The 26,172-nt window shown below is 42.3% G+C and overlaps 1 protein-coding gene across 30 annotated transcripts in view; it reads right to left on the bottom strand.

The window, feature by feature from the left end:
• The window catches only part of RAD51B (RAD51 paralog B), a 502,805-nt gene that overhangs the window by 262,396 nt on the left and 214,237 nt on the right, over positions 1-26,172 (bottom strand). For 4 of the 30 annotated variants that reach the window (XM_077322528.1, XM_077322525.1, XM_077322521.1 and 1 more), the window contains exon 12: positions 23,623-25,367. The exons of 15 other annotated variants lie outside the window; for them this stretch is intronic. In XM_077322528.1, coding sequence (XP_077178643.1) covers positions 25,252-25,367 — 116 coding nt within the window. In that variant the 3' untranslated portion in view covers positions 23,623-25,251. Of the gene's footprint in view, positions 1-3,576; positions 6,079-23,611; positions 25,368-26,172 lie in introns of those variants that run through there. 11 more of the 30 variants (XM_077322533.1, XM_077322534.1, XM_077322536.1 and 8 more) reach the window with 9 other exon arrangements.

The following is a 26,172-nucleotide window of genomic DNA, read 5'->3' as shown; positions in this document are numbered from 1 at the left end:
ATGGGGATGATGTTTTGAATACATTTCTGTGATTCCACAGTAAGAGAAGGATATTGTTTATATATATTTCAATATTCTCTGCTTTCTTCCCTAATAGAGACTCAACGTGGTATACAATATCATTCTCCTTGCTTCCATTTTATTCTCACCACCATTGTTCTGTGAGATAGGTTAGGATGATAGAGAGTAACTGGCCCAAGGTCACCAAGTGATCTTCCATGCCAGATTTGAATCTTAGACATCCAGATCCTAGTTCACTACACAACTTGTGAAAACTGAAAACCTAAGCAGTACTGAAACTCTACCATTATAGCAACAGTTAAAGGATCATGTTAGCAAGTTCTAAGCAGCAATTGAGGGGGGAAGATTTGGAATGATCCTGAATCTGGCAGGTAGTAGAGATAGCATACAAGGCAGAAGATTAAGGGACAAAACAAGGATACTATCATTTTTTTAAAAAAGTCGTGCCTTCCTAAAGCTAAAGGTGGTTTACCAGAGCCAATGACAACAGATGTTTCCAAGATTTAGTATGGGATATATTTCCACAAAAGTTCTTGGTTTGCTGACTATAATGTTAATGTCAGTCTTTTTCACTGTATTATTAGTAATCTGGTAGCCACACAAATGGTAAAAAGACTCAGAGCCTATGAGCAACTAGTACAGACAAAGGGTAAAGAAGAATATGTCTCCATCCTTGAATCACAAACAAACAGAGCCATGTTGCATACTTAGAAAGACTTCCTCTGTACCAACGCTCCTCCACCCCATCCTTACTCCCCACTCCACACTTTGCTTCTTTTTCTTCTGGCACTTATTACTGTCTTAAGAAAACAGCTGCCTTCCCACATTCTGGCCAGAGCCAAAATAAGCTGCCCCTCCAGATGTGAACACCCAGACACAAACACACTGCTTCTCTCTCACAATCTCTCTTCTCTGTAATATGAGACACGTTCAAGAGAAACTAGGTACTGTTCTGGATTCTGCTTTGGAAAAGCATGTTTTCAGAGTCTGGCACAGAGAGGACTACTGTTCTTTAAAAAAAATCCCACTCTTGGCAATATTTGTTTTTCTAACTCGTTTCCCAGAAATCTCTTGGGGGCTTCATACCCAGAAAGAAGTAATTACTGCATTACCTTGGCCTTAGCCACAATGTCAACCTTGTTAGGCCTGGTCTGTGCAGACAGCCAGATTCAAACACCTGCTCGGGCTGCATTTATTTGATAAGCTTCATGGTTTGTTAACATAAACCTGATCCTACTGACCTGAATGAGGATGAAAAAGATGAGAGGTGGTGGGGATGGGGAACTTGGAGTCTTATGACCTTCCAAGCCTGGCAACTTAAGACGTTTTTCCTCCTTGCAATTCCCCCTACAGCTAGCCTTTCATATTTCATGCCAAATGCTTCAGAGGGTTAGTTTTCTCCCTACAGTTATGCAAGCAGATGTGGAAGAGGCTAGGATTCCCAGACTTCATGAGGGATTAATCAACCAGTATAGGATCAGTAAGGGAATTGTTGTGGCTGCTATGGGACTTTCCAAAGCAGTCAGAATAACTAACCCACTTGTTGCCATAGTGACATTCACTGAAAGGCTGACTTACTAATATAGCCTATTTGTTACAAGATGGGAGGAATTTTAAGGCCTGAAAATGACTTGGAAAAGAAGATGAACAATTGTGGTGGTGTGTGTGTGGGGTGGGGTGGGGTGGAGTGGAAATGTAAATTTGATTCTTATACTACAAAGGCTGCCTGTTTTGTACCGTAAAGAGGAAATGAAATAATGCTCCCACACAGATAACACACAAGAGCCTCTCCTCATCTTATAATTGGTGCCAATTAAACACAAATGCCATCCAATTTCCATAGTGCTTAGACATATCAGAAAAAAGTAAATATAAAGACTGCTGGGGGAAAGCTGGAAGAAAATATTCCGCAGTATGGCTTTTGACAATTTATTTCTTCACATGCTATGTTTAGCATAGTTATTAATGTTCACTGGAATGCAGAAGTTATTCTGCCCAGAAATGCATGCTTTTCCAGCTGATTTCAGCAAGCAAACTTGGCAAACAGAATAACACATGTAAACCTGACAGGAATGCTTAATGTTGAACTAAGAAAAGCTGTGCTAGAAAGTTATTATTTGAACTAAAATACTAACTAATGAGGAATTCAAAATCCCATATCCTCCATAATTCTCACATCCTTAAACGAAACAACTGTTGAATATAAAAATCCAGCAACATCCGCACTGTGGAGGAGAACTTCCAAGTTTCAGCTTTTATTATCCACTCCTGCAGTTTTTCTGTACAGCAATATGTATTTGAATGAAAATAAGGCACCTAGCAGACAAGTTCAGGGAAGAATTCAACATTGTAGCATTCTTTGCTATAGGCCAATGGAATATTTTTGTGGGATGGGGGTAGAATTCAAGCTGTCTGGCCCTTTAATACTTATCAATATGGATTTGATGTACCTGTAATAAACACGTTCACTCCATTACAAACAATAGCATCACTTGGGAATTTGCGCTGAACTATGTTATGACATGAAAAACTGGAGGATGGGTCCATCAGAGGCTACTAGTCATACTAAGTAAAGGGAATGTCCATAATCAGTGGCAAAAAAAACCTCTGAATACCAACATGAGGAGGCAACATCAGAAGGCCTTGGCATTTATCACCTGTTGGACCACAAGAGAAACAGGTTGGCCTCTGGGTGAGACAGGATGCTGGACCACTGGTCTGATCCAGGAGGGCTCTTATGCTTTGCTGGTAAATGCTCCTACTTGGGAAGTCCAACATAATATAAAACAGAAGAATTGATTGACATCAAACTAGAAATAACTTGGTTGATTGGCAAACAAGATTTTCAGTAAGAAAATGGCAAACACAGCCTCTTAATGGTCTGTTGGACAAGCACTGAAGGGCACAAATTTGCAGAGCTATGACTGATACTCTCCAGCAGTTCAAAGTTCAAAGTAAAGTAATTGATCAGCTGCCATTGGTTACATTGCATCTGGAAACAAATAACAACAGAGAATGTAATTGTTCTGTGGCTATGATGCAGTGAGAGTCTCCCGTACAGGGAGGATAGTATGCAGGCTATAAACCTCATGGTTTATAGATGGACAGATGGATGGATAGTTCGTCAGTAGCAAGAGGACAGGCTTACTCATTCTGATGCACATCACTGTGCTTTATAAGCACACCACGGCAATGGCTAGCAGACCAGGCTACAGAAAACATTCCAAAGAGACACATATTCATTTACAATATTGAATATGTGCTTCAGGTCAGACCCTTTGAAAGCATCGTCCTATGTTTCTGTTGTGATTTTTCCCATTAGTGACGGGAACACAGAAATCAATATCCATAGAGAGTCAGGATCTTGGAGACCCAGGTTCAAATCTTCACATACTTGTATACTTGCAGGATTACACCTTGGGCCACTCACACACTCTGAAGGGTTGTTATGCAGATAAAATGGAAAGAAGAGAATGCTATAATCTGTTTTGGATCCCACTGGAGAGAAAGATTGGGTATGAATGTAAATTAATACATAAATGAAAGTGGAGGCAATGAATTTTCTGTACTATTCTGTCTTTATTAGAAATGTTCAATAAGATGTTTATAATAGCAGTAAAATCAACTACAGAATACTGTCTGTAGCAAAGTAATGTCTATCAAATTAGGAAGAATACTTTTGAATTAGAAATATAATTCCATTTGGATAACATGATTTTCTATTATACAATATGTCATTACTGTTCATTTTCTTTTCCAAGAAAACAGCTGAGCAGAGAAGTTCAAACAGTACACTTGAAGGGTTTTTTTGTGTGTTAATGGAAAGGTTTTAATGTGTAATTGAAGTTTTCTGCTCTTAAATAACCACTTAACAAAACCTGTTTAATTATACGTGCCAAACAAACACAATCCTTCCAAATAGGAATCCAGTTGTTTAACAGTGGGATCCAATCTTCCATAAAACTGGCCATCACTACACTACCCATGCTTTGTCTTGGGTAAATTAGTTTCAGGAAAAGAATCAAAATTAATTAAAACCACACAAAGATCTTCTCCCCTATAGTCCCTAACAGGAGACAGAGGCCAGCTTAGTCCAATGTTCAGTGTTTTTTGTTACCTAAATTCTTGGTCTTCTTGGGCTCAAGCCATTAATAGGCTGCAGCTGATTTTCATCTAGATGAACTTACTTGTAGAAGACCTCTTCGGTTTTAAAAAGGATTATACTTGGTGTGGTAAATTACATAAATTGAAGCAAAAGAGATGGTGGCAAGTTTGGGACATGTGCTTGACATTTGCTGACCAGCTGAACATCAGTATCATATTAGGGGACAGTTTAGGGTTGGAACTTAGAAAATGTCACTTTCTTTCTTCAATCTTTCATGTTAAAGAAAGAATAAACGAAATTTAGCAACTGGACTAGTACTTCATCTTATTAGACTGGTGGCTTAATAGCTCACCAATGCTATTTGACAAAACCATGGCTTGAATCTCGCATAGTTATGCAAGACTAGTTGGGATAAAATGTGAATTTGTATTTGGCTATTCATCTGAAACCGCATCTCATTGAAAGTAACACCAAGCAGAGGGATGACATCTGGTTGTGACCCTGTTGCCTTAGAAACAGGGTCACATTCCCTTTCCCCCAACACCTACCTCCTTGTGAACCATTTTCCATTATTTTGCAAATGGATGTAAAAATTTCTTGAGAGACAGAACACATTTCACAGGGAATGAAAATGTTTGCAAGATTTGCCTGTCCCTGCTATTTCAGCTCAGTATTAGTTGATAGCAACAAGAAACTCTAAGCATCTGATGCCTGCATGACATCTAACAGAAAGGGAACAGATTCAAGTGGGTAGCCGTGTTGGTCTGAAGTAGCACACACACAAAAATGGAGTCCAATGTCACCTTTAAGACCAACAAAGATTTATTCAAGGAGTGAGCTTTTGTGTGCAGGCACATTCCAGGAAAGGAATATCGATCAGAACCTTCTCCTACAAGTCCCTGCTGGCTTCCTGGAGTGCGCCTGCACACAAAAGCTCACTCCTTGAATAAAACTTTGTTGTTCTTAAAGATGACACTGGACTCAGTTTTAGAAAGCGAATTTGTGGCTTTAAAATTGTACCAGTAGCTATAACCAACAAATAAAGCCCCAAATGAAAAGTTTCAGCAGTATTGCTTAAACAGTCTTACTAGTAGTTTCAGGGGTATCAATTTTAAAATGAGAGGTCAAACATCATAAGAACAGTTCCTTGAAGGTGAAACTTATTTAATCATAGGACTGAAATACACTGTCCAATCTGCCTCCCTGTATAGTGAAGGCCAGTCAGGAAAAGTGTTTAATCATGCTAAGAAACCTGGCTCCAAATTCTTCTGAATCCCTTCTCTTAAGCCAGGCACAAGCACAAAAACAACAGACAAAATGGGGGAGGGAGCCAGACAAGACCATGGGGATGCAAGATGAACCCAAAACAGAGGGGACTAAGAAGCTCATCTCCAAGAAGCAGCAAATGGAATATGGGGTGCATGAGAAACAAAACAGGGCAGAAGGACTGGAGAAAAAGATAAAGAGAGAATTGTTTGGAATTATTTTAAATTTAACTCTGAGTTTCCTGATTTCATAATTTCCTTGGCATTTAAATATAACACTGCTTTATTATAATATGGTATAAATTGTCCTTTCAGTTTTCATTGCTTCTAAACATAGGTGTTTTCCCTCTGGAAAATATATTGCTTTCATTAAAGTCCCTGCTTAAAGGAATACAAACAGAAAGCATGAACAAACATGACACTTCTAAGAACTAAACAGAGTATAAAGGTTTATTATTCACACTGAAATTTTGAAGAGTATTCAAGATTTTCTTCAAGCTGTAGCTAAGAAAAGCCATTATTGCTGTCAGCAGTATGGAAGAAAACAAAATCTTCTAACGAGGAGCCCTCTGCTTATCCAGTTAATGTCACTCACGTGAGAAGGGGGCTTCTGCTTAATTCCCATATTGTTTTCACACAGCTCTCCTCTTCTTCCAGTGACTTCTAGGAATTTTCATTTTGGAAGGCCTGTCCATTATTGGGTAAACAATATTAACTTCAATGTGAGCATTGATTTCTTCTCAAGATAATAAACATAAATGCTCTTCTATATAGAGCTCAAATATGTATGTTTGGTATAGTCTGGATATAATTACCCAATGCAACCCTACATGACTGTTCTGTGACATTTGCTGTCACACATTTAAATACACAGAGAGATGAGAGGTCCAAACAAAACGTTACACAAGCACTGAAGAGATTATACACACTGGGGGTTTGCTCAGCCATTTTTCTTACAGCAGCTGCTGCTGCCAAACCACAAGCTAGTTTTAAATCAGAGTGGGTGGGGAGTTTTAGAAAAAAAAACTGTTCAGTAAAGGAGCTGCTGGAAGAAAAACAAACTGATAAATTATCCACATGTACATGGCTGGATCATAGTTAGGATGCTCAGCTTACAAATCTTTCTTGCAGAGCTTCTATAAAAAGGGTGCTGTCATGTACTGCCCATCTTTCAGGTCAGTTTTTTCCACCCCTCAGAGGCTAAGGAAATACTCCCCTGATAGGCTTGCAGAACTAAAGAGACGGGGAAAGAATAAACTGTAATTAATATTTACAGCTGACAATGTTAAAAACATTCTAGCCCACCAGGAATCACAGACTAAGTTTAGCATAGCAATTTCTAGTGCGTGAGCTGGGGTTCAGATGTTATTAACCAAATATCTGAAAGCTAAAGCAGACTCCAAGACAAATAGAGTCAAAATGGGGTTATTATATAGATAAATATTGTACACTGAAGCTATTACTTTTAACCAGGGATACTTTCCATTTACTGGTGCCTATGCCTGGAAAAAATGCTGTTCTGGTTTGACCTAGTGGGAGAGGTTAGGGTGTCTTTAAAAATAGCTCATTGTCACATGTCTAACAAGGGTCTTTGTTGTTTAGGGAGAGAAGGGACTTCAGTAGGGTATAAAGGTAAAGGTAAAGGTATCCCCTGTCCAAGCACCGAGTCATGTCTGACCCTTGGGGTGACGCCCTCTAGCGTTTTCAGTAGGGTATAGTGGCATGCATTTCACCTTCCAAAGCAGCCACTTTCTCCAAGAGAATTAGAACAAATGTCTTAAATAAATAATAATCAAACAAGCAATGTATTCAGTCTGGAGATCCACTGCAATGCCAGGATCTCTCCAGTACCACCTGGAAGTTAATGCCAAAAACCAAGGAACCTGCCAGTTGCATGAAGCCAAACCTATAAAGAAGCTGGTGTAGGCTGAAAGTATTTTTCTTTCTGATGAGGCTCAACCTGAATAAAAGGAAGAAAAATACTTTCAGACTTTGCCAGTTTCTTTATAGCTTTTGCCCTACCTGGAGGTTGGCAACCCTACATTTCAGTCTGAGGCCAAATATTGATTGTTTATTTATGGGTAGTGTTTTTCTAGGAACCTGTCCAAGGTAACTTACAAATAATAGTAAAAGCAAAGCATCAAAAGATATTAAAACCCAGAATTAAAATCTCAACACAACAGAAAAACTTAGACCACTAACAGCTTAGAATAACAGTTTCTAGACTAAAGTAGTGTCCCAAAAAATCAACCCTTTGATTGGAGGTCTGGGCAAACTAAAATGTATTGGCCTGTTGCCTAAAAGGAAGCAATGTAAGCATCAGGTGGCCCTCAAAGGCAAGGTGATTCCATGTGTAAGATACCATCACTGAAAAAGCCCTATCTCGTGTTACTACCTCCCTCACGCTTGAAGGCAGGGGTACAGAGAAAAGGACATGTGGGATAGATCTTAACTAGCAAACTTGGGTCTTCAAAAGCAGGTCTACCCCAATCACATGAGGTTTTGAGAGTAGAGCAGCCTTTCTCAACTATTTTTTACCACTGAGAAACCCCGGAAACATTCTTTAGGGTTCGAGAAATCCCTGAAGAGGCACAATCGTGCAGGATATGGTTAGGAAGTATAGCTGCATATATATGCACTTGGGGCTCCTCCTGTCTTCCCCCCTCTCCAGGTCCATAATTGGCCATTTGGGTGGGTCGACATGACCATATATGGTCTTACCACCCAATAAATGTTTAACAAATTTTAAAAATATATTAACAATTAATTAAATCCCACCCATTCAGGAAACCCTTCCAGGGCCGTCAAAAAACACCAGGGCTTCACAAAACCCAGGTGTAGAGCGTAGGCAGAGAATGCTGAATCCTTTCTTTGCCTGCCTATTTACTTTCACCCTCCTTCTGCCAAATGCAATGCTACATTTTCCTCCATCCTCCTTTCCTAGATTGTCTGCCAAGATGGTAAATGTTGTTGAATGTGCTTGACTTTCAGATGTTCTGCAAAAAATACAATTAGATCCATTGTAAAATTTAAAAAGGAAAAGTTTATGGTCAGTTTGTCAGCAAACTGATGATGTTTACTAATTTACTTTCTCCTTATATCTGTACTGTTATGATCCCTGTTCCATGGTCTGAGGAAATTTCCCTGCACACAAAAGCTCATACACAAAAACCTGATAGGCTCGAGAAGTGGGCTAAACTGAATAAAATGAAGTAATAAAATAACTGAATGAAAACTGAATAAAATAAAATGAAAATAGGGACAAATGTAAAGTTCTGCAATTAGGTAGAAAAAAACCTAATACACCAATATAAAATGGGGGAGACTTGTCTTGGCAGGAGTATGTGCGAAAAGGATCTAGGAGTCTTAGTACATTGAACATGAGTCAACAGTGTGACTTGGTGGCTAAAAAGGCAAATGGGATTTTGGGCTGTATCAAACGGAGTATCATGTCCAGATCATGGGAGCTGATGGTACCGCTTTACTCTGTTCCGGTTCGGCCTCACTTGGAGTACTGTGTTCAGTTTTGGGCATCCCAGTTTTAGAGGGATGTAGACAAACTGGAACATGCCCAGAGGAGGGCAACAAAAATGGTGAGGGGTTTGGAGACCAAGATGTATGAAGAAAGGTTGGGGGAGCATGGTCTGTTTAGCCTGAAGAGGAGACGACTGAGAGGGGATTTTATAAACATCTTCAAGTATTTAAAAGGCTACCATATCGAGGATGGAGCAGAGCTGTTCTCTCTTACCATGGAGGGACGGACCAGAACCAATGGGATGAAATTGATTCAAAAGATATTCTGTCTAAACATCCGGAAGAAGTTCCTGACGGAGCGGTTTCTCAGTGGAACAGGCTTCCTCAGGAAGTGGTGGCTTCTCCATCTTTCAAAATTTTAAAACAGAAGCTTGATAGCCATCTGACAGAGAGGCTGATTCTATGAAGGCTTAAGGGGGTGGCAGGTTACAGTGGATGAGCGATAGGGTTGTGAGTGTCCTGCATAGTGCAGGAGGTTGGACTAGATGACCCATGAGGTCCCTTCCAACTCTATGATTCTACACCTTGAATAAACCTTTGTTGGTCTTAAAGGTGCTATTGGACAAAAATGTTGAAGTCTTAAGAGGGATACTGACTATCATTCATCAGTAAATAAAGTGCACATGGGAAGTACATAAGTCCCTTTTCATTAATTCAGTTGTCTTTTCTTCCAGCCAGTTGTCTTTTCTATAACTAAATGAGTTATAGACCTCTATCAACTCTGAGTGAAACGTCACAAATAAAATTGCCTACAGATCCCGTTTCTAATTATGTTAGCACTTACTCCAGGTGAAAGAAAAACCTGCTATGATGTTCTGCACATGTTGTCTTTTTGACTAAACCTAAAATGTAATAGTATCTGGGGGTTTGGTTGGCTGGTTGGAATAATAATAGAACAAATTATTGTGTATCTTGCTTAAAGTAATTTTTAAAAAATGAATAGCCTCCAAATGTCTCCAGAAGATATGGGATGGAGAGTTGTTTTTATGTACTTACATACTTCAGTTTATTCCATTCCCTCTGCCTTAAAGGTGCCATTGGACTCACATTTTGTTGTGCTACTTCAGACCAACACAGCTATCCACATGAATGTACTCTTAAGACATTTTTCCCCAGCTGTATTTGTCTTGTTTTCAGCAAGAGGCACACCAGCAATAGAACTGTTGTTAAAGTATCCTGGTGGTACATGTCTTTACCTCTTATCCCACCACTACAGCTGTTGCCTCACTGTAAACAATGTCATATGTAATGTGTCTTCTAGATTATATGAAGACCAACCTCCATAATCCAGATCTAATTATTAGAAAAATTAATTTTAATTCTTTATTCTAAACACATCACTATTTAAAATGACCATTATATGAGGATGAGTAGACATGTCTCCTCTCCTGGCTCAACAGGGAATCTGGAATCCGAATAATAAGATTGGTCCTATCATTATCATACCACATAGAATTTGCATGGTCCTTCTGACAATGTGCTGGCCCTCTGATTGACCCGTGTGTGTGTGTGTGTGGAGGGCTGTGTGCTCTCCCTCTGCCTCTGATTTGCCCTCAGTGGGAGGGTGCCCCCAAAGGCCAATCAGAGGGTGGCAGGTTGTTTGGACCTAGCAGACTCCTCTGCTAGTGTGTAATAATCCTGAAGATTTAAAGAATTTTCCAGAATTATGACTCAGTTTGTAGGGAATTATTTTTATAATTACTTACATATTCCAAGGTTGCTGTCATCTCTTATGAGCTTGCACATTTTGAATTCTTCATTCATATAAAAGTCCCCCCCCCTTTTTTGAGATTTAATTTCAAAACTTATGTAGAGGTATATTTTTGTGTGTTATTTCAGAAACCAAAATGTGGTAGCAAATTAACAGTGTCATTCTAAACAGTTATAGTCTCCTAAATCCATTGCCGTCAACAGGTTTAGAAAAGTATAATCTATGTATCTGAATCACTTTGTGTCACAAAGAGCACAGAAAGCCCCCGTGACTATCCACAAGCACATGAACTACAGAATCTTTAGGACCGATTATACACGATGGGGGGGGGGGGGGTTGGCTGGACCAGCAATCACATGGCAGCAGAGCAAATTCCTGCTTGTGCATAACATCAACCTGGTCCCCTCCTGGCCCTGGCCCACTTTAGAGTCTCCAATGCTCCACAGCAAGGGAACGCTGATTTTTTTTCGCATTCCCTTTTTTGCTATGGTGATCATCAGTAGCCATGCCATGCCAGGCCTGCACACACAGGCCCGTGCACACTTCTCCCCCACCTACAATGTCCCAGCAGGAACAGAAAATGCCTTGTTAAACTTTGTGAAGCTGCGGAGCTGAATGTGGTGTTTTTCTTTTTACCTTCCACACCCTCATGCAAGTAACCCCCCCTGCCCCCGCCCCCCCACCATGGAGATATACAGTGGAACCTTTCCACCCCAGCTGGTGTGTGTACATGCCGAAATCCAGGGCATATCATGTTCAGCGATGGAAATCTTCCCCCATTGGTACACGAGAAATGGTGGGGCATGCTGCCCCGCTGCAAGAAACCGGCGGTGGCCAAGCACAGCTGCTGCAATGCATAAAAGGTCTAAAACCAGAACTAAAGTAAAAACAAAACAGAACTCAGTCAAAAGGAGAAGTGAACAAAGAAGTCTTGTCTTGGCAATGGGACATTAAAGGCAAGGACACCAGAGACATGTTCTGGTAAGAAGCATCCTAGAGGTTTGATACAACCAATGAAAAATCTCTTTTTCTCATCCCCATTTGCCTAATCTCTCTTGGAAGGGGGTACTCAAAGAAGAAATTCTGATGATTTTCATATACCTAGAAGCTTTTGTGGCAAGACGTCCTCCTAGTACTTTACACTCCAGACCATTTAGAGCTGTATCAGTCAATACAAGCACTATGAATTGTAGCCAGAAACAAACTGGAAGCCAAAACAATTTTTTTTACTACAGAGTTGATATGATCATTGTGGCACGCCCCTATTGACATCCATGCTGTTTTGAACCAGCTATAGTTCCCCCAACTCCAGCATACTCAAAGACTGCTCCACAGAGAAAACCTTTTAGTAATCTAACTTTAATGTAAGCAGCATTTGCATAACTATAGCCAAGACATTACTTTCTAGAAAAAAAAATCAGCTGGCATGCCAAAGTTGGTCAAAGATGTTTTGAGCCATAAGGGTCAACTTGACATCTAAAGAAATTCTGGATTTAAAAACATCCCCAAGTGTTTAATCTGACCCTTTATGGGAAGTTCTATTTCATTCCAGACATTGAACCTAAAAGAAGAACATCCTATTATTAGCACTTGTCTGGACTGAGCCTCAGTTTAATAATTCTAATTCAGCTCCTTTGTGGTTGTTCAGCAAATTGCTTGCACCTCCTTTAGTCTAGCTAAAAGAAAATGTAGAGTTAGATACATTTGAAGCACCTAACCTTACCCTGAGATTTCTGCCAATGGTTCCACATCGATGCTAAAATATATGACAGCTAATGCTGAATATGGAAGAATATGAATGCAACTAAGATGGGCAGAACAGAAATTCAGTAGCAACACTTTCAGTTCTCACTTCAGGATATGAGTGGAAAAACCTCAAAACCGATGCATCCCAGCCCCAGTAAGGGTCCCAGAAGGATACTGTGAGCACTGATATTGAAAAATCAATGTTTTCCTAGTATTGCTCAGGCAGAAAAACTGAGGTAGTTTTCTATGCCAAACTCAGTCAAGTTGAATTGATAAATTACTGATTTATTGAATTGTTTAGGGATGGATCACGTCTACCATGCCATTTGACTTTTCTTGTGCTTTCAAATGTTACATTTTAAAACAAAAAAGAAAACTTCCACAAGAGTCGAGCCAAAATTGGGTGGTCTTATAATTTTCCATGCCCTAGGATTTTTCTTTCCATTAATTGTGTTGAATTTTGTGGTTTAATTTTAGAACCACAATGCCTAGTATTCCTTTTTCCAAAGTTGAAAACATGAGCCAAGGAAAGACAGATCAATCAAATCTCAGGACGAGTTAGTAATAAAATAAAACCATATAATGAATACTATCTAGTAATCTCAACTTTTTCATCTGTCGGAAGGTGAAGGATATGGAAACTGCTGTGGATCCACATGAGTCTCAGGCTCCCCAACTCTGGGGCGTGAATCAGAGAGCAGGCTCTGTAACAGCCCAGTGATGCCCCTGCCTGTGACAGGGCTTGACAGGGCGGACTGCGGGCTGATCACAAGCCAGGCTGTAAATAGGGCTCGAGACCATAACCAGGCTTGTGGCCAAATGAGGATAGGCCTTTGGGGGCTGGGTCATTATCTGGATATAGAGATCTGTTCCAGTGGAGGAGCTGCAGAGTGAGGGGAGGACTTGGCGGTTCAGGGAGGAAGCAGGCATAGGAGGACATGCCAAATCACTGCTTCTGATTCAGTAAGGAAAACGTTTGGGGAGTAGGAGAAAGATAAAGAGGCTGAATGAAACGCTTCCAAGGGTCTTGTTTTTGTGGGTCTAAATAAGTAGTTGCCAAGTATGGGGTGCTGCCCCCACAGCTTGGCATCATCATCTCTCACAAAAAATATTCTAACTGCAAACACTACTCATGTATTTCAGAGGTCTTTTCCTCATCTTCTCTCAATCAACATTCCAGGGAGATTAAACATGCTGGGGAGGGGGGGGGGGAGGGGGGATCTCTGCTTAAGTATCTGGCTGTTGCTCATTTGACTACTGAAAAATCATACATGTTCTAAACACAATTTTCCAAGTCAGAGACAGACTAACTAGAGCAATACAGGGTATATAACTGAAGCAAGCCTCCAGACCCAGTAATGCTGTAGTGCATAACTAGCCCTGGCATTTGAGAAACTGTTTTGCTTATGATGTTCTCTCTTCAATCTAGTCTAGTTCAGTATATGTCTGAGATTCTAAAAGTCTGACCAATCACAGCTCTATAATTCCTCACATTTAGCATTAATGCAGCCAAAATCAACAAGTACAGCATACTTCCTCTCCATCTGATAGCAAACCTTCCTTCCTTCCTTTGCTTTACATGAAGAAACAACACTGATGTCAAACAGTGACAGTGGATGTCCTCTTGTAATGGTTTTCTGGGCTCAGAACACTGACATCCACTTACAGTCCATTTTGTTTTTAAGGAAACTGTAAATGGCTCTGAATATTTAGCCTTTTAACATCCTCTTTCCCTTGTTTTTAAATATCTAACAGCACATGACATTGTAGACCTGGGGCTTCATCATGCTGTCCTCCCTCCTGTTGTGAGGCAGAATCACTAATAATGAAACCCAGTATGGATCTATATTTATCCAACCTTTCCTTAGACTTTCCCCCCAGACAGTTATCTTCAATTTACATTCCTGCAATATAAAACTATGTTCTGCATGAAAAGTAAGAAGAGTTTCTCTACTTGTTTGTTATAGATGCCTTAAATATCTCTTATGCCTCCCTTACATTTTCAGGTTTGTTTCTGTTTACTTTTCCTGGGATTCTAACACTGTTTTGGTCTTGAGTTCTTTTTATTTATCTGGATTTTTAAGAAATAACAAAGAGTTTCATACTGTAGAATACAGATAACCAAAACTTTTGTTTCTATATCTCCTCCTTGCTATTGTCAGGCCATTTAAAAATAAATACAAGACAGAGGCTCAGATCCACTGCAGTGTTTTTGTTATGTCTGTGGGCATTTGGCCACTGATGCAAATGAGGGCTTCTGCCAGCCAAGGAACTAACCAATCAAAGGAACCTGATTGCTCTGCTTAGGGCCAATCAGATTGCTCTGCTTAAGACCAATCGGATTGCTCTGCTAAGGAGCAATTGGATTGCTCTGTTTAGGGCCAATCGGATTGCTCTGCTTAGAACCAATCAGAGGCAGCAGCTGGATGCCTGAAAGGTATAAAAGTGCATGACTTTGCCTGTTTTTCTCTGTTCAGTAGTTGTAGTCTGTTGCTGGAGTTGCTAAATAAAAAGAGCTGTTCTGAAGACTTGGGGGCTTTACGCACCGGGATCTTTGTTGCAAATTGGTCACTGAATGAAAAATCGCAATTTAAAATAGTGGAATTCGTCGTTATGCATACCTGCCTTTGTAGTGGAATCCAGTTGCGTTTTGTAGCGTTTCCCACAGCTTCCGGTCTCGGCAGAAATCGCTAGAAAGGAAGCGCTATTGCCAAGCTCGTCCCGCCCCTGGCCGTCAAGCAGCCAATGGGCAGCCGTTAGCATGCTCCCAAACAGCCCCTTTCCCTTTAAGAAAGGGTTTTTTTTTTAAAAAACAGACCCATTGTAACGAATCTGTGTAGATTCGTTGCAACGGAGAGACCCATCCAGCTGCCTAATGTGAGCTGTCGTTTGATCGTATGATCGTTGCCACGCTGCCTTGAGTGAAAAAAAAAAATCCCCCCCCCCTCTCACGGGCCCGATTTTCGGCTGAATTAATGTGTAAAAAATAAAGGGACTTTATTTCAGCAAACGGGCTTTTCTGTGGTTTGTGCTTAGTGACTAAAGGTGAAGGACTGAAGCCAGGGAAGCCTCTAAACAGAAAGAGGCTCGCTGGTGCGTTTATCCCCGCTCGCTCGGAGAAAAAAAAATGGCGATCGCTTCGCCGGAAGTTTGGAGGACAGGCTCAGGAGGAGGGACTTTGAAGAAACTGCAGCAATGTTAACGCACAGGTCTTTTTCGCTAGTGTTGCTGATTGGTTGCAAGAGTGTAGCGCTTTCCGGAGGGTGAATCCACTTTTTGGGATTCCCCTGAAAGCGCTACAAGGAAGCGCTTTTTGCAGATTGGTTTCAGGTGTGTGGCAGATTGTCTACGACGTCGTGCGTTATGGCAAATCAATAGCGTTTCCAATTGGCAACCATTGTGCGATTTTGAAGGCGTGCAAAAAGCCCCTTGGAGTCTGTGATCACTGGACCCACAGACTTAATAGTTTCAATGGGCAGAATGGGGGTGGAACAGTCTTTTGGTGGCCATCTTGGGCTACTATGGAAGGAGCAAGGTAAAAAGTCACGCTGTTACAAAATATATTTCTGTTTAGACATGAACACATATGAAACTGCCCATGCTAAATTACTATTAGTAGTAGTTGCAATTATTCCAATATATCTACTAGTATATCAACAGTGTTAATTATGAAAAATGTATCCCTCACCCATTATAGCAAATAATGTCCTACTTGCTGCTGCAGAGAAACTTAGTGCCCCTCCCCCTCCAAAAGAGGCCAATATTATCTTAGTCAATAGGCAAGGCAGACTTCATTCCTAGTCTTCCATTCAGCTAGTGTTGCAGAATGGATAGAGACTTGAACCAGAGACCAAGATTCAAATCCTCAGTCATCTATGAATCTCTGTGGGTGATTTTGGAGTAGTCACATTCTCTCAGTCTAACACATTTCAGTTGTGTTCACAGTGTTGTGAAAAGGGAAAGGAGAAATATATACACCACCACGAGCTTCTTGGAAGGAGAGCAGGATAAAAAGGTGAGAGACAAAGAATTCATTCTACTTCTTGGCAACTCATCCAGCAGTTCTTCTACTCTTTTTTCACCTAGTGACCTAATCACCCAGCCACCTCCCTGCTTCTTGTAGATTTAAAATAGTGATATGCTCTTCTGATTCTCATTTTACTTACTTTGCCATCACTTTATCTAATTCTTGAGATGGCCACACCTAAGCTCAGAGACATGTAGAAAGAAAGGAAGTCTTCATACAAACTTGGAGGAAGCAGCAATTTGCAAAAAAAGGTTTGTGAAAATGGAAGGGGCTTACGTGGAAATTGCGGCCACTCTATTGCAAGGTAGGTGGTGATTTGGGCAGATGGGCAAGGGAGCAGAAGACACCACCATCACTTGCTGCTCTGTGACCTGCAGAAGCCCAGCAATGCTGGTGGGAGGGTGGATGTGTGAGCAGGAGGTGCCACTGACCTCCCCATGTGATCCATGGAGTTTCAGCAATGCAGGTGGGAAAAGGAAGAATGGGAGGTGCCACTGCCATCCCTTTGCTGCCATAAGCTGTGAATCAGTCAAGTGGGAGCCGGTGGTGAGGAGGAGTAGCAGTAGGGGATTTCACCCCCTCTCAAGTCTAGCAGGTCCCCACTTGTCAACTTACATTTTTACTTTACTAAGTAGGTCAAAAAGGCAGGTTAGGAATAATGTAATTTTAGCTACAAGTTGAAGTAATACGAGGCAACTTTTGATTACAATTTTCTTGTCCATGGTATTTCAAAACAACTAGATAGCATTCTTGTCCTTTGTGGCAACTTTTCTGTAATTGTGTCCCAGTGAGACATTTTTTGCCAAGAAAAAATATTTTTTCAAAACTTTCCAAGGTTACTTCAATAGGTACTTCTCATGCTTGCCCAATCAGAACTTAGGAGACCAAATGAAAGGGAATGAAGAATGTAATACCCCCCCCCCCCAACATGAACTGATCTCCTTAGATGGACTGATCCTGTGTGCACAATACTCCATAAAAAATAGGCAGGTACGTCCCCATGTGCCATTGTGCTGGCAATCAGGAATGGGCAGCCTTCTGTCCTTCACTGTTTACAAAAGCTAAAGAGGAAGGTTGGCACCCTGCCTCCTGTCTTATTCAGTGTATATATCAAAATTGGCCTGTGAAGAAATTCTATCAAATGGCTTTACTTCTTTAGCTGTGTTTACCCCACATATTGAGAAGCATGGTTTTTTGAGTGTTGCTTATTTGAGATGTAAATTGGGCCATCATTTTATATAACCTCCTGATGAAGTGGTTATGCTGCAAGAGTCAATGAAGGCAAAGCAATGGGCTAAAGCATTTATTTTCCTTTACAGATAAAACACCAAACATACTGTTTTTTCAAGTTGGTAGGCCACAATTAACTCATTTTTAAGAGATAGTTAATGAAGAAACACAACTAGACTCAGACATTGGTAAATCTTTGTTTCTTGGCCAGTTTAGTGAGATGTGGACAACAAATGTGATAAATGAAAGGATGGGTTGAGGAAGGGTCCTAATGAGCTTCCTCCTGAATCATCTCTCTCTTAAAGGATGTGCCAGAACACCACAGAAACTAAAGCAGGAATGAAAGAGGGGATGAAATCTGCTAGGAATGAATAGGGTGCTGAAATTGTTCATTGTATTCCCAGGGCTCAGTAAGCAAGTTTAACCCTTCTTCAATGGATGGTTTTGATTTGTGTACATACAGCAGTGTGCTGACGTTTCCTGTGCCTTTGGGGGATACATCAATTGCTGCTACCTCTGCCAAAGCACGCAGCTGGGACCAGCCAGCAGGCTGCCTTCTTCCTTGGCCTGTTCAGACTTGGCAGTGGAATTTAACTCATTTTATACTTAACTCTCTGGGAGGAGAAGTCTGGCACTGCTCTCACTCCTTGCTGTTGCTTCTGACTCTTTCCCCTCAAGGGAATAAGAAATCTTTTGAAATGAAAATGAAGCAGGCCTTCTGGTGGCTACATAGTTCAGACCCTGTATTGCTGTGGAATGCTGGCAATCCAAAGTCAGCTAGTGGTTCTTCACTGCATGAACTATCAGGATTTATGAGCAATATATACTAAGAGGCAAGAAGGGACAATGACAATTTTTGCACCAGTCACAGCTCTAGAATGCGAAAGGACTGTTTGGAAAATTCTCCAAGATGGACAGTTGTCATCAGTGTGAGATTTGTCCTGTGGGGTTCCACAGGCAATTGCCTGGTGATAGAGGACTTGAGCTGCTGCCTGACTACAGTGTATGTTGAAACTGAATCCTGTTGAAACTGAATCCTGACAAATCAGAGGTAATACCGGTTGGGAAGGCTAAGGTCTTGAAGAACACTATGTTTCCCACATTCAATGGGGCTGAGCTGGCCATTGCTGAATCAGTTAAGTGCCTTGGGGTTATACTGGATCCAGTGTTGTTACTGAAGAATCAAGTTAATGCAGCCACAATTAATTTATCTCACCTTCATTTAGCCTAGAAGACGGCTGATTCAGCTGATCTAGTCTTGGTCCCGAAGGCCGACTCTGTTGGTCCCCCCAAAACCCACTCCATGATCTGAGCCATGCTGACCTCTCATGGGTTCATGTTAAAAGTTGAGAGTTGTTCTCACAGTGAGAATTTGTTACAATATTTTGTTATAATTTGTTATGTTCAATTTGGAACCACTGTTATGTTACTGTCACTAGATTTCTGTGTATGTTCATGAAGTTTTATGTAAATTGCCCTGAGCCTTATGGGAGGGTGGCATAGAAATTCGGTAGGTAGGTAGGTAGGTAAGTAAATGAAAACCTAATTTACATATTTGGAGATCTTGTTTTAAGCAGGAGATTTCCATTGAATCTGTTAAGTTAAAGTAAGCATGAATCTCAGAACTCCTTGAAGATGAAAACTGTTACGCCTGATAAAAATCCTTCTCCAGACCTTTGGTCACTTATGTATATCTAACCCAATTAGATGTTCTCAAGCAGAGGGAATTCCTAGGAGCTTATTAATCAAATAACAGTTACTATTTATGTGGGCATTATTTTAAATTCAGACTATGAAAGAATCAACCTTTTAACAATTTTCCATTTACATCTCTGTTATGGTAGCATTATTCTGTTTTCCTAGTCCCTTTAATAACATCATTGTGATGTACACTGAAATGAAGGAAAAAAAAGAGGAAGGAAGCTATAAAAAAAGAGGCAAAGTTTTAGGAACTAGTTTCATATACTTCTATAGGAACGTATGATACATTTAATTGCATGGATGAGATGAACAGTGAATTTTGTAAGATATTTTCCTCACTTTCGAGCAAGTTCTAGCATTCCTTCCAACCACTACTCGGTTCTTTTGGTTCCTCACCCCCCAGTGTTGGGAGATTATTCTCTTAGTCACTAAAGCTATCCTGGCAATCCATTCATTCAGTTTCATTGGGAGTGCCCAGATGGCTGACATGTATCCAAATATTAAATGATTAAAGGTAAAAGTTAGATCCTGAGGATAAGGTAATGTTTATGTAATCTCCCACTTGTTCCAGACTGGAGAGATCCAAGGGTAGTGCCAGAACATATGGACTAAATTACCCTGTGGCTTTTTTCATTTCCAGCAGAGATCATTTGTACTCAAGCTCAGTCTTAAAAACATACTTATTCATATTAAGAGCAAATAATTTAGTTGATGTAACAGAAAATCGCTAACATTTTATTCCTCTTTAATAATCTTTTCCATTCCATTTTAATCTTAGATTATCTGTTTCAGGCCTAATTTCTATAAGGTAAAGGTATCCCCTGTGCAAGCACCAGGTCATATCTGACCCTTGGGGTGACGCCCTCTAGTGTTTTCTTGGCAGGGTGGTTTGCCATTGCCTTCCCCAGTCACTACTGTCATAAACGGTAATTAGTTTCTATATGAATCTATAAATATTTATACTGGACTAGAAATTAAGCCTGCTGTAACCAAAATACAGCGGGCACTAGGGATGGGGTGGAAGAATGTAGGAAAGGAAGGTAGAAGAGGAAAGGAGGAATGGGAGGGATAAAGGAGGGGAAGGAGTGCTTGATGGGATGGATAGAAGGGAGGGAAAAAGGAAGTGAAGGAGGAAGTAAGGAAGGAAGACAGGAAGCAAGTGAGAGGGAGAGACAGAGAGACAGGAAGGAGATGTAGAAAGAGAGGAAGTAAAGAAGTCTGAAGGAAGGAAGGAAGGCATGCAGGCAGGCATGGAGGTAGGTGGAATGGGATGGGAGAGGGGTGTGTGTGAAGGGTCTGGTGTTGGGGGAGGGATGGGTGTGTGTGTGTGTGTGCATGTGTGTAGAAGCTTCAGCGGAGAGATCGGGGGGATCGAGGGGGAGAGGGGCGGGGGCGAGGGAAGAGTGTGGTGTGTGTGTGTAGAAGCTTCAGAGGAGAGATCGGGGGGATCGAGGGGGGAGAGGGGAGGGGGCGAGGGAAGAGCGTGGTGTGCACGCACATGTGTGTAGAAGCTGCAGTAGAGAGCGAGGGGGAGAGGGGAGGGGGAGAGGGAAGAGCGGTGTGTGTATGCACGCGTGTGTGTGTATGTTGAAGCTGCAGCGGACAGCGGGGGGGATCGAGGGGGAGAGGGGAAAGGGCGGGTGAAGAGTGAGGTGGCTGCGTGTGTGTGCGTGTGTGAGTTGAGTTGGCGGTGGAGCGCGGGTGGGGGCTGGCGGGTCGCAGGGGCTTTTTGGGGCAGCCGGAACAGCGCGCTGGGTGGGGGCAAAGGGGAGGCGAGGCCACGGTGGAGCTTACCGCTGCGAGGCTGGTCGTGATGCTGGAGCGAAGTCTGCCTGCGGTGGGCTGGCTGGCATCAGGTGGCTTCACGTCTCCCTACTCGTCAGCTTGGTGCCAAGGGGCTGATTGGCCCCTTGGGGCCGGAATGGCAAGCGGAAGGCCCAATCGGCTTCGCGCCTGCCGATTGGGCCCTCTGCTTGCCATTCCGGGGGGAAGGGGCCAATGGCTATCCTTCCTCATCCCGGACAGGGCCCTCCTCCAGGGCCCTTACTGTTTTATTTATACCGCTCCCGCGGAGTGGTTTAAGATAACATGTTCATGAAATCTGCAAAAGTTGCATACTTAGGAGTATCAGTGGTACCAAAATTAACCAACAGAGAAGTGCTGTAATTTTCAGTACTGTTATTCTATTGGGTAGGGGAGGGAATAATTTTGTCCTAAATTTGCATCTTCAGGAATCTCCCTATTTCAATGTGTACCTCTGGATTCATTCAGTGAGTTAAACTGGCATTGGAAAAGTTTGAATGGGTAGCCGTGTTGGTCTGAAGTAGCACAATAAAATCAAAGTCCAGTAGGAACTTTAAGACCAACAAAGATTTATTCAAGGTGTGAGCTTTTGAGAGCAAGCACTCTAAGTCTGAGGAAGAGTGCTGCACTTGAAAGCTCACACCTTGAATGAATTTTTGTTGGTTTTAAAGGTGGTACTGTACTCTCATTTTATTGGCATTGGAAAAGTACAAGTTGGGATTGCACTTTATACTTTCCCTGTCACTTGAACAGTAAGTCAGTCACCTCTTTATGTCATTCATAAGATCAAAGTTGCCCCATTTTAGAGGACTAAACATTCAAAGTGGCCAGGCTTATGTTATATTCTAAGTTCTAACCATGGTAATGCTAGAATCGTGTACAGATAATTGTGCAGGTGGACAAATATTTCAGTAGAGTATTTCAGTAGAGTAGTATCATCTGTAAACCGCTCAGGGAGCAGTATAAATAAAACAGTAAGGCTAAGGGGGGTGGGCTGAGTCCAGCGATTGGCCCCTTGGCCCTGGACTGACAAGAATTCCAGCCAGTCGGGTGAGGGGCCAATCGGAAGGCGCAAAGTGAAGCGCCTTCTGATTGGGCCCTCATCAGGACAGACCAGAGTTTCATCCAGTCGGGAGCCGCGAAGCCAAACGTCTGACAGGGCCCGCCCATTCAGCCCAGCCGGGGGCAATCTGGAGGCATGACTGCCAGTCTGCTCCTGACCATCAAAGGGAGAGGAGGTCAGTAGGGCTGCCAAGGGGGATGAGAACAGAGGCTTGGACAGGCTGTGCCAGTCCTTTTCACCCCAAGGCTGTCCTAACTGTCATGTCCAATTGTAACTTTGCCTCAGAACCCTGACAGAGCTGGCTGGAGGCTGCAGAGTGCGCTCCCTCCCTCCCCCTCCCTTCAGGCCTGCTATGATGGAGCCTTTGACAGCCCATGACTGAGGGGAGGGAGGCGTTTCTGAGAGCAACGCAGGGGAGCCTGAGGGCATGGGGGTGGGCATTCCTTTTGAGGGGGGATTTCTCCTTCTGCCAAACGACTGACAGGGAGGCCACAGAAAAGCCCCTTCTCACTTAAAATACTGCTCTGGCCAGGGGTTAGACACAGCCAAGCCATGTGTCTTTCTTCTTTGCAACTCTCTGCAGCTTTGAGGCCACTGCACAGCATTATTCTGCAGATGAAACTGGATGCTGTTGCAGAGGTTCTTTTGTCTTCTGTTTCATCTGCACAACAACCCTGTGCAGTAGGCTTCAAGTTTTTCAATTCAACAACAACCTGTATGGGAGGGCTTGCATTTTTCTTCTCTACCACAACCCTGTCCAAAGTGGCCCTTTCTGCCGGGGGGGGGGGGGCTGATCTTTATACTATGAAGATGAGCTGTAATTCCAGGAGCTCTCCAGGCCCCACCTGGAGGTTGGCTACTCCTGGGTTGGAAATATTCCTTGAGTTTTGGAGGTGGGACTTCAAAATCATACAATGCCTCAGAGCCCAGCCTTTGAGGAGGCCGCGGGTGCGCTTCTGGGCCCGGGGGGGGGGGGGAGGAAGCATTCCCCCCCAGCCCCAAAAGCACACCTAGCGCCCTTTGTATTTACAAGTACAATGGGCTTGGTCCCTAGTTTTGCAATGATCTAGCCTTTTAATGTTTACCTTGCTGAGTTTGCTTCCCTTCCCAAACCTCACTCTCCCAAGGCTCCATCCCCAAATCTCAACCTCAATCTCGCAATCAGATTTCCCAACCTCAATCTGGCAATCCTAAAGGGAACCAATCTCTGTAGTTGGGAGATGTAATGTGATGTGATTCCAGGATATCTTTAGTCCCCACCTAGAGGTAGGCAACTCTAGATGGACAGAAGTAGTTAAAGGGGAGAAACATTCTGGGCTTTTGGCAAAGAGGAAATAGTGGGAGAGTGAGATGCCTCCTACAAATCTTTGTCACAAGTGGGAACTGACAAGGATTTGCAGGAGGCATCTCACATCCCACTCTCCCAATATTTCCTCTATCTTTCGGTGCAGTGAGGCAGACAAGGATCCCCACAGCAACATCATGGAGGTCCCACATCTGGCCCATTCTCCAACAATTGCACTGGTTATCAGTTGAATTCTGGATGAGGCTTAAGGTTCAGGTTATCACCTTCAAGGCCATACGCAGTCTGGGCCCAGTGTACCTGCAGGACTGCCTCGCTGCCTACAACACTCAAAAGAATTTTGTACTCCCACCACCTCCAACTGGCTAGTGATCCCTGGCCCCAAGGAAGTCTACTTGACCTCAACAAGAGCACAGCCTTCTCTGTCCTGGTCCCCACCTGGTGGAGCAAGCTCTCAGAGGAGAGCAGGGCCCTAATGGGCTTGCAAAATACAGCTCTTCTGACAGGCATTTGGTTGAGGTCAACTGGAACTAACAGCATCCACTGTGCCCCCGAACCTCCCTCCGTCCCATGAATCAATATGCCTGAACTGACCAACCATGGGTCCATTATCTGTTATTCTGTTAGAACTTTATCCTTTCTGTTTATTGCTATTATAATTATTGTTCCTATTCATTTGACTTAGCTACTGAGTTTAATGTATTGTTCTTGTTCCTCTACATTTCATGTGAACCGCCCTGAGACTCAGGGAGGGAGGTATATAAATGTAATAAATAAATAAATAAATAATCTAATACACAGGTGCGAGGCATCATTTTCATGAAATATACTGAAATATTTTTTAAAAGTTCTCCTTCAGTAAACATACACATTTCAATATGAAAACTAAAACTTAAAATCTTTTCACTTGTTTCTAAATAAAATAAAATGTAAGCATTCCTTTTTGTATTAGATTAGATTGTAAAACTTAGTATTTAATCAAATTTTACACTTTGGACCCAACCCAGCAAGCCACTTAAATACATCTTGATTTCATCTGTCAGATACATTCCCTTGAAAGCAATCCTACACTGTAAAGGAGACCAAGGAAGCTCTGTGATTTGAATATGTTCAGGGTGAAGTTTTTATAAGGGCAAAAGTTTAGGGATATTAGCTATTCCTCTTTATAACACACAGAAGGATTCTTATAAAGCAAAGAAGTTAGTTGCTTACAAAGCAATGTGCAGGTGGAGTCATCCAGCCTTAGTAACAAAGGACCTGGGGCGAAACCCGATCTTTAGTTTTCTTTGTTATTGTGTCTGTTGCATTTGTTTTAATCATATGGCTAGATTGCAGGGCACAATTTGTGTCTGTTTGCCATTCCCTTTCCCAGTCATTACCGTTTTACCCCCCAGCAGCAAGCTGGGTACTCATTTTGCCGACCTCAGAAGGATGGAAGGCTGAGTCAACCTTGAGCTGGCTGCTGGGATTGAACTCTCAGCCTCATGGGCAGAGCTTTAAACAGCATGTCGGCTGCCTTACCACCCTGCGCCACAAGAGGCTCATACACACACACACACACACACACACACAATAGGAAACTACAATTTTTAAAAGGTCCATGATTTACTCTCATGCTCATTCATGTCCAGTTGTCTTGCAACATTTCTTCTTTTTGTTCAATGAAACCAGGAATATAGAAGTCCTCCTTCTGCATGTCAGGAACCAAGCAATGGAGACCCAGCAGATTCATGCAACAGACATCACTCTTGGGCTTTTGGATGAATCTTTAAGTAGAAGTCTTTAAGTAGAAGTGCCACAACTTCACGGGAGATCCGGGAACACAAAGGAATGAAGTGAACATCAAAAGGGGCAGAAACTACGGGTCAGGAAACAAAGGTTTATGACACTGCACTATCGTTACTGCTAATCAGCACATTGATAGACCTTCTTTATATCAGGATGTGCATTTCCTGAAACTTAGGGAATGGGGCGTGGCTATACTTCCCATTTCCTGGCAAATAGATGGGGAAGAAATGGAGATAGTGACAGATTTTATTTTCCTGGGCTCCAAGATCACTGCAGATGGGGACTGCAGCAAAGAAATTAAAAGACGCTTGCTCCTGGGGAGGAAAGCTATGGCAAATCTAGACAGCATCCTAAAAAGCAGAGACATCACCCTGCCAACAAAAGTGTGTTTAGTCAAGGCTATGGTCTTCCCAGTTGCAATGTATGGCTGCGAAAGCTGGACCATAAGGAAGGCCGAGCGTCAAAGAATTGAGGCTTTTGAACTCTGGTGCTGGAGAAGACTCTTGCGAGTCCCTTGGACTGCAAGGCGAACAAACCGGTCAGTCCTAGAGGAGATCAACCTTGACTGCTCTTTAGAAGGCCAGATCCTGAAGATGAAACTCAAATACTTTGGCCACCTCATGAGAAGGAAGGACTCCCTGGAGAAGAGCCTAATGCTGGGAGCGATCGAGGGCAAAAGAAGAAGGGGACGACAGAGAATGAGGTGGCTGGATGGAGTCACTGAAGCAGTCGGTGCAAACTTAAATGGACTCTGGGGAATGGTAGAGGACAGGAAGGCCTGGAGGATCATTGTCCATGGGGTCGCGATGGGTCGGACACGACTTCGCACCTAACAACAACAACAATACTTCCCATTATGTGATGATGAAGAAACT

Source organism: Paroedura picta, chromosome 2 (genome assembly GCF_049243985.1).
Source record: "Paroedura picta isolate Pp20150507F chromosome 2, Ppicta_v3.0, whole genome shotgun sequence".
NCBI classification, from domain to species: Eukaryota; Metazoa; Chordata; class Lepidosauria; order Squamata; family Gekkonidae; genus Paroedura; species Paroedura picta.
The sequence above is the reverse complement of the archived record's forward strand: the minus strand, read 5'-3'. Positions and strand labels throughout refer to the sequence as shown.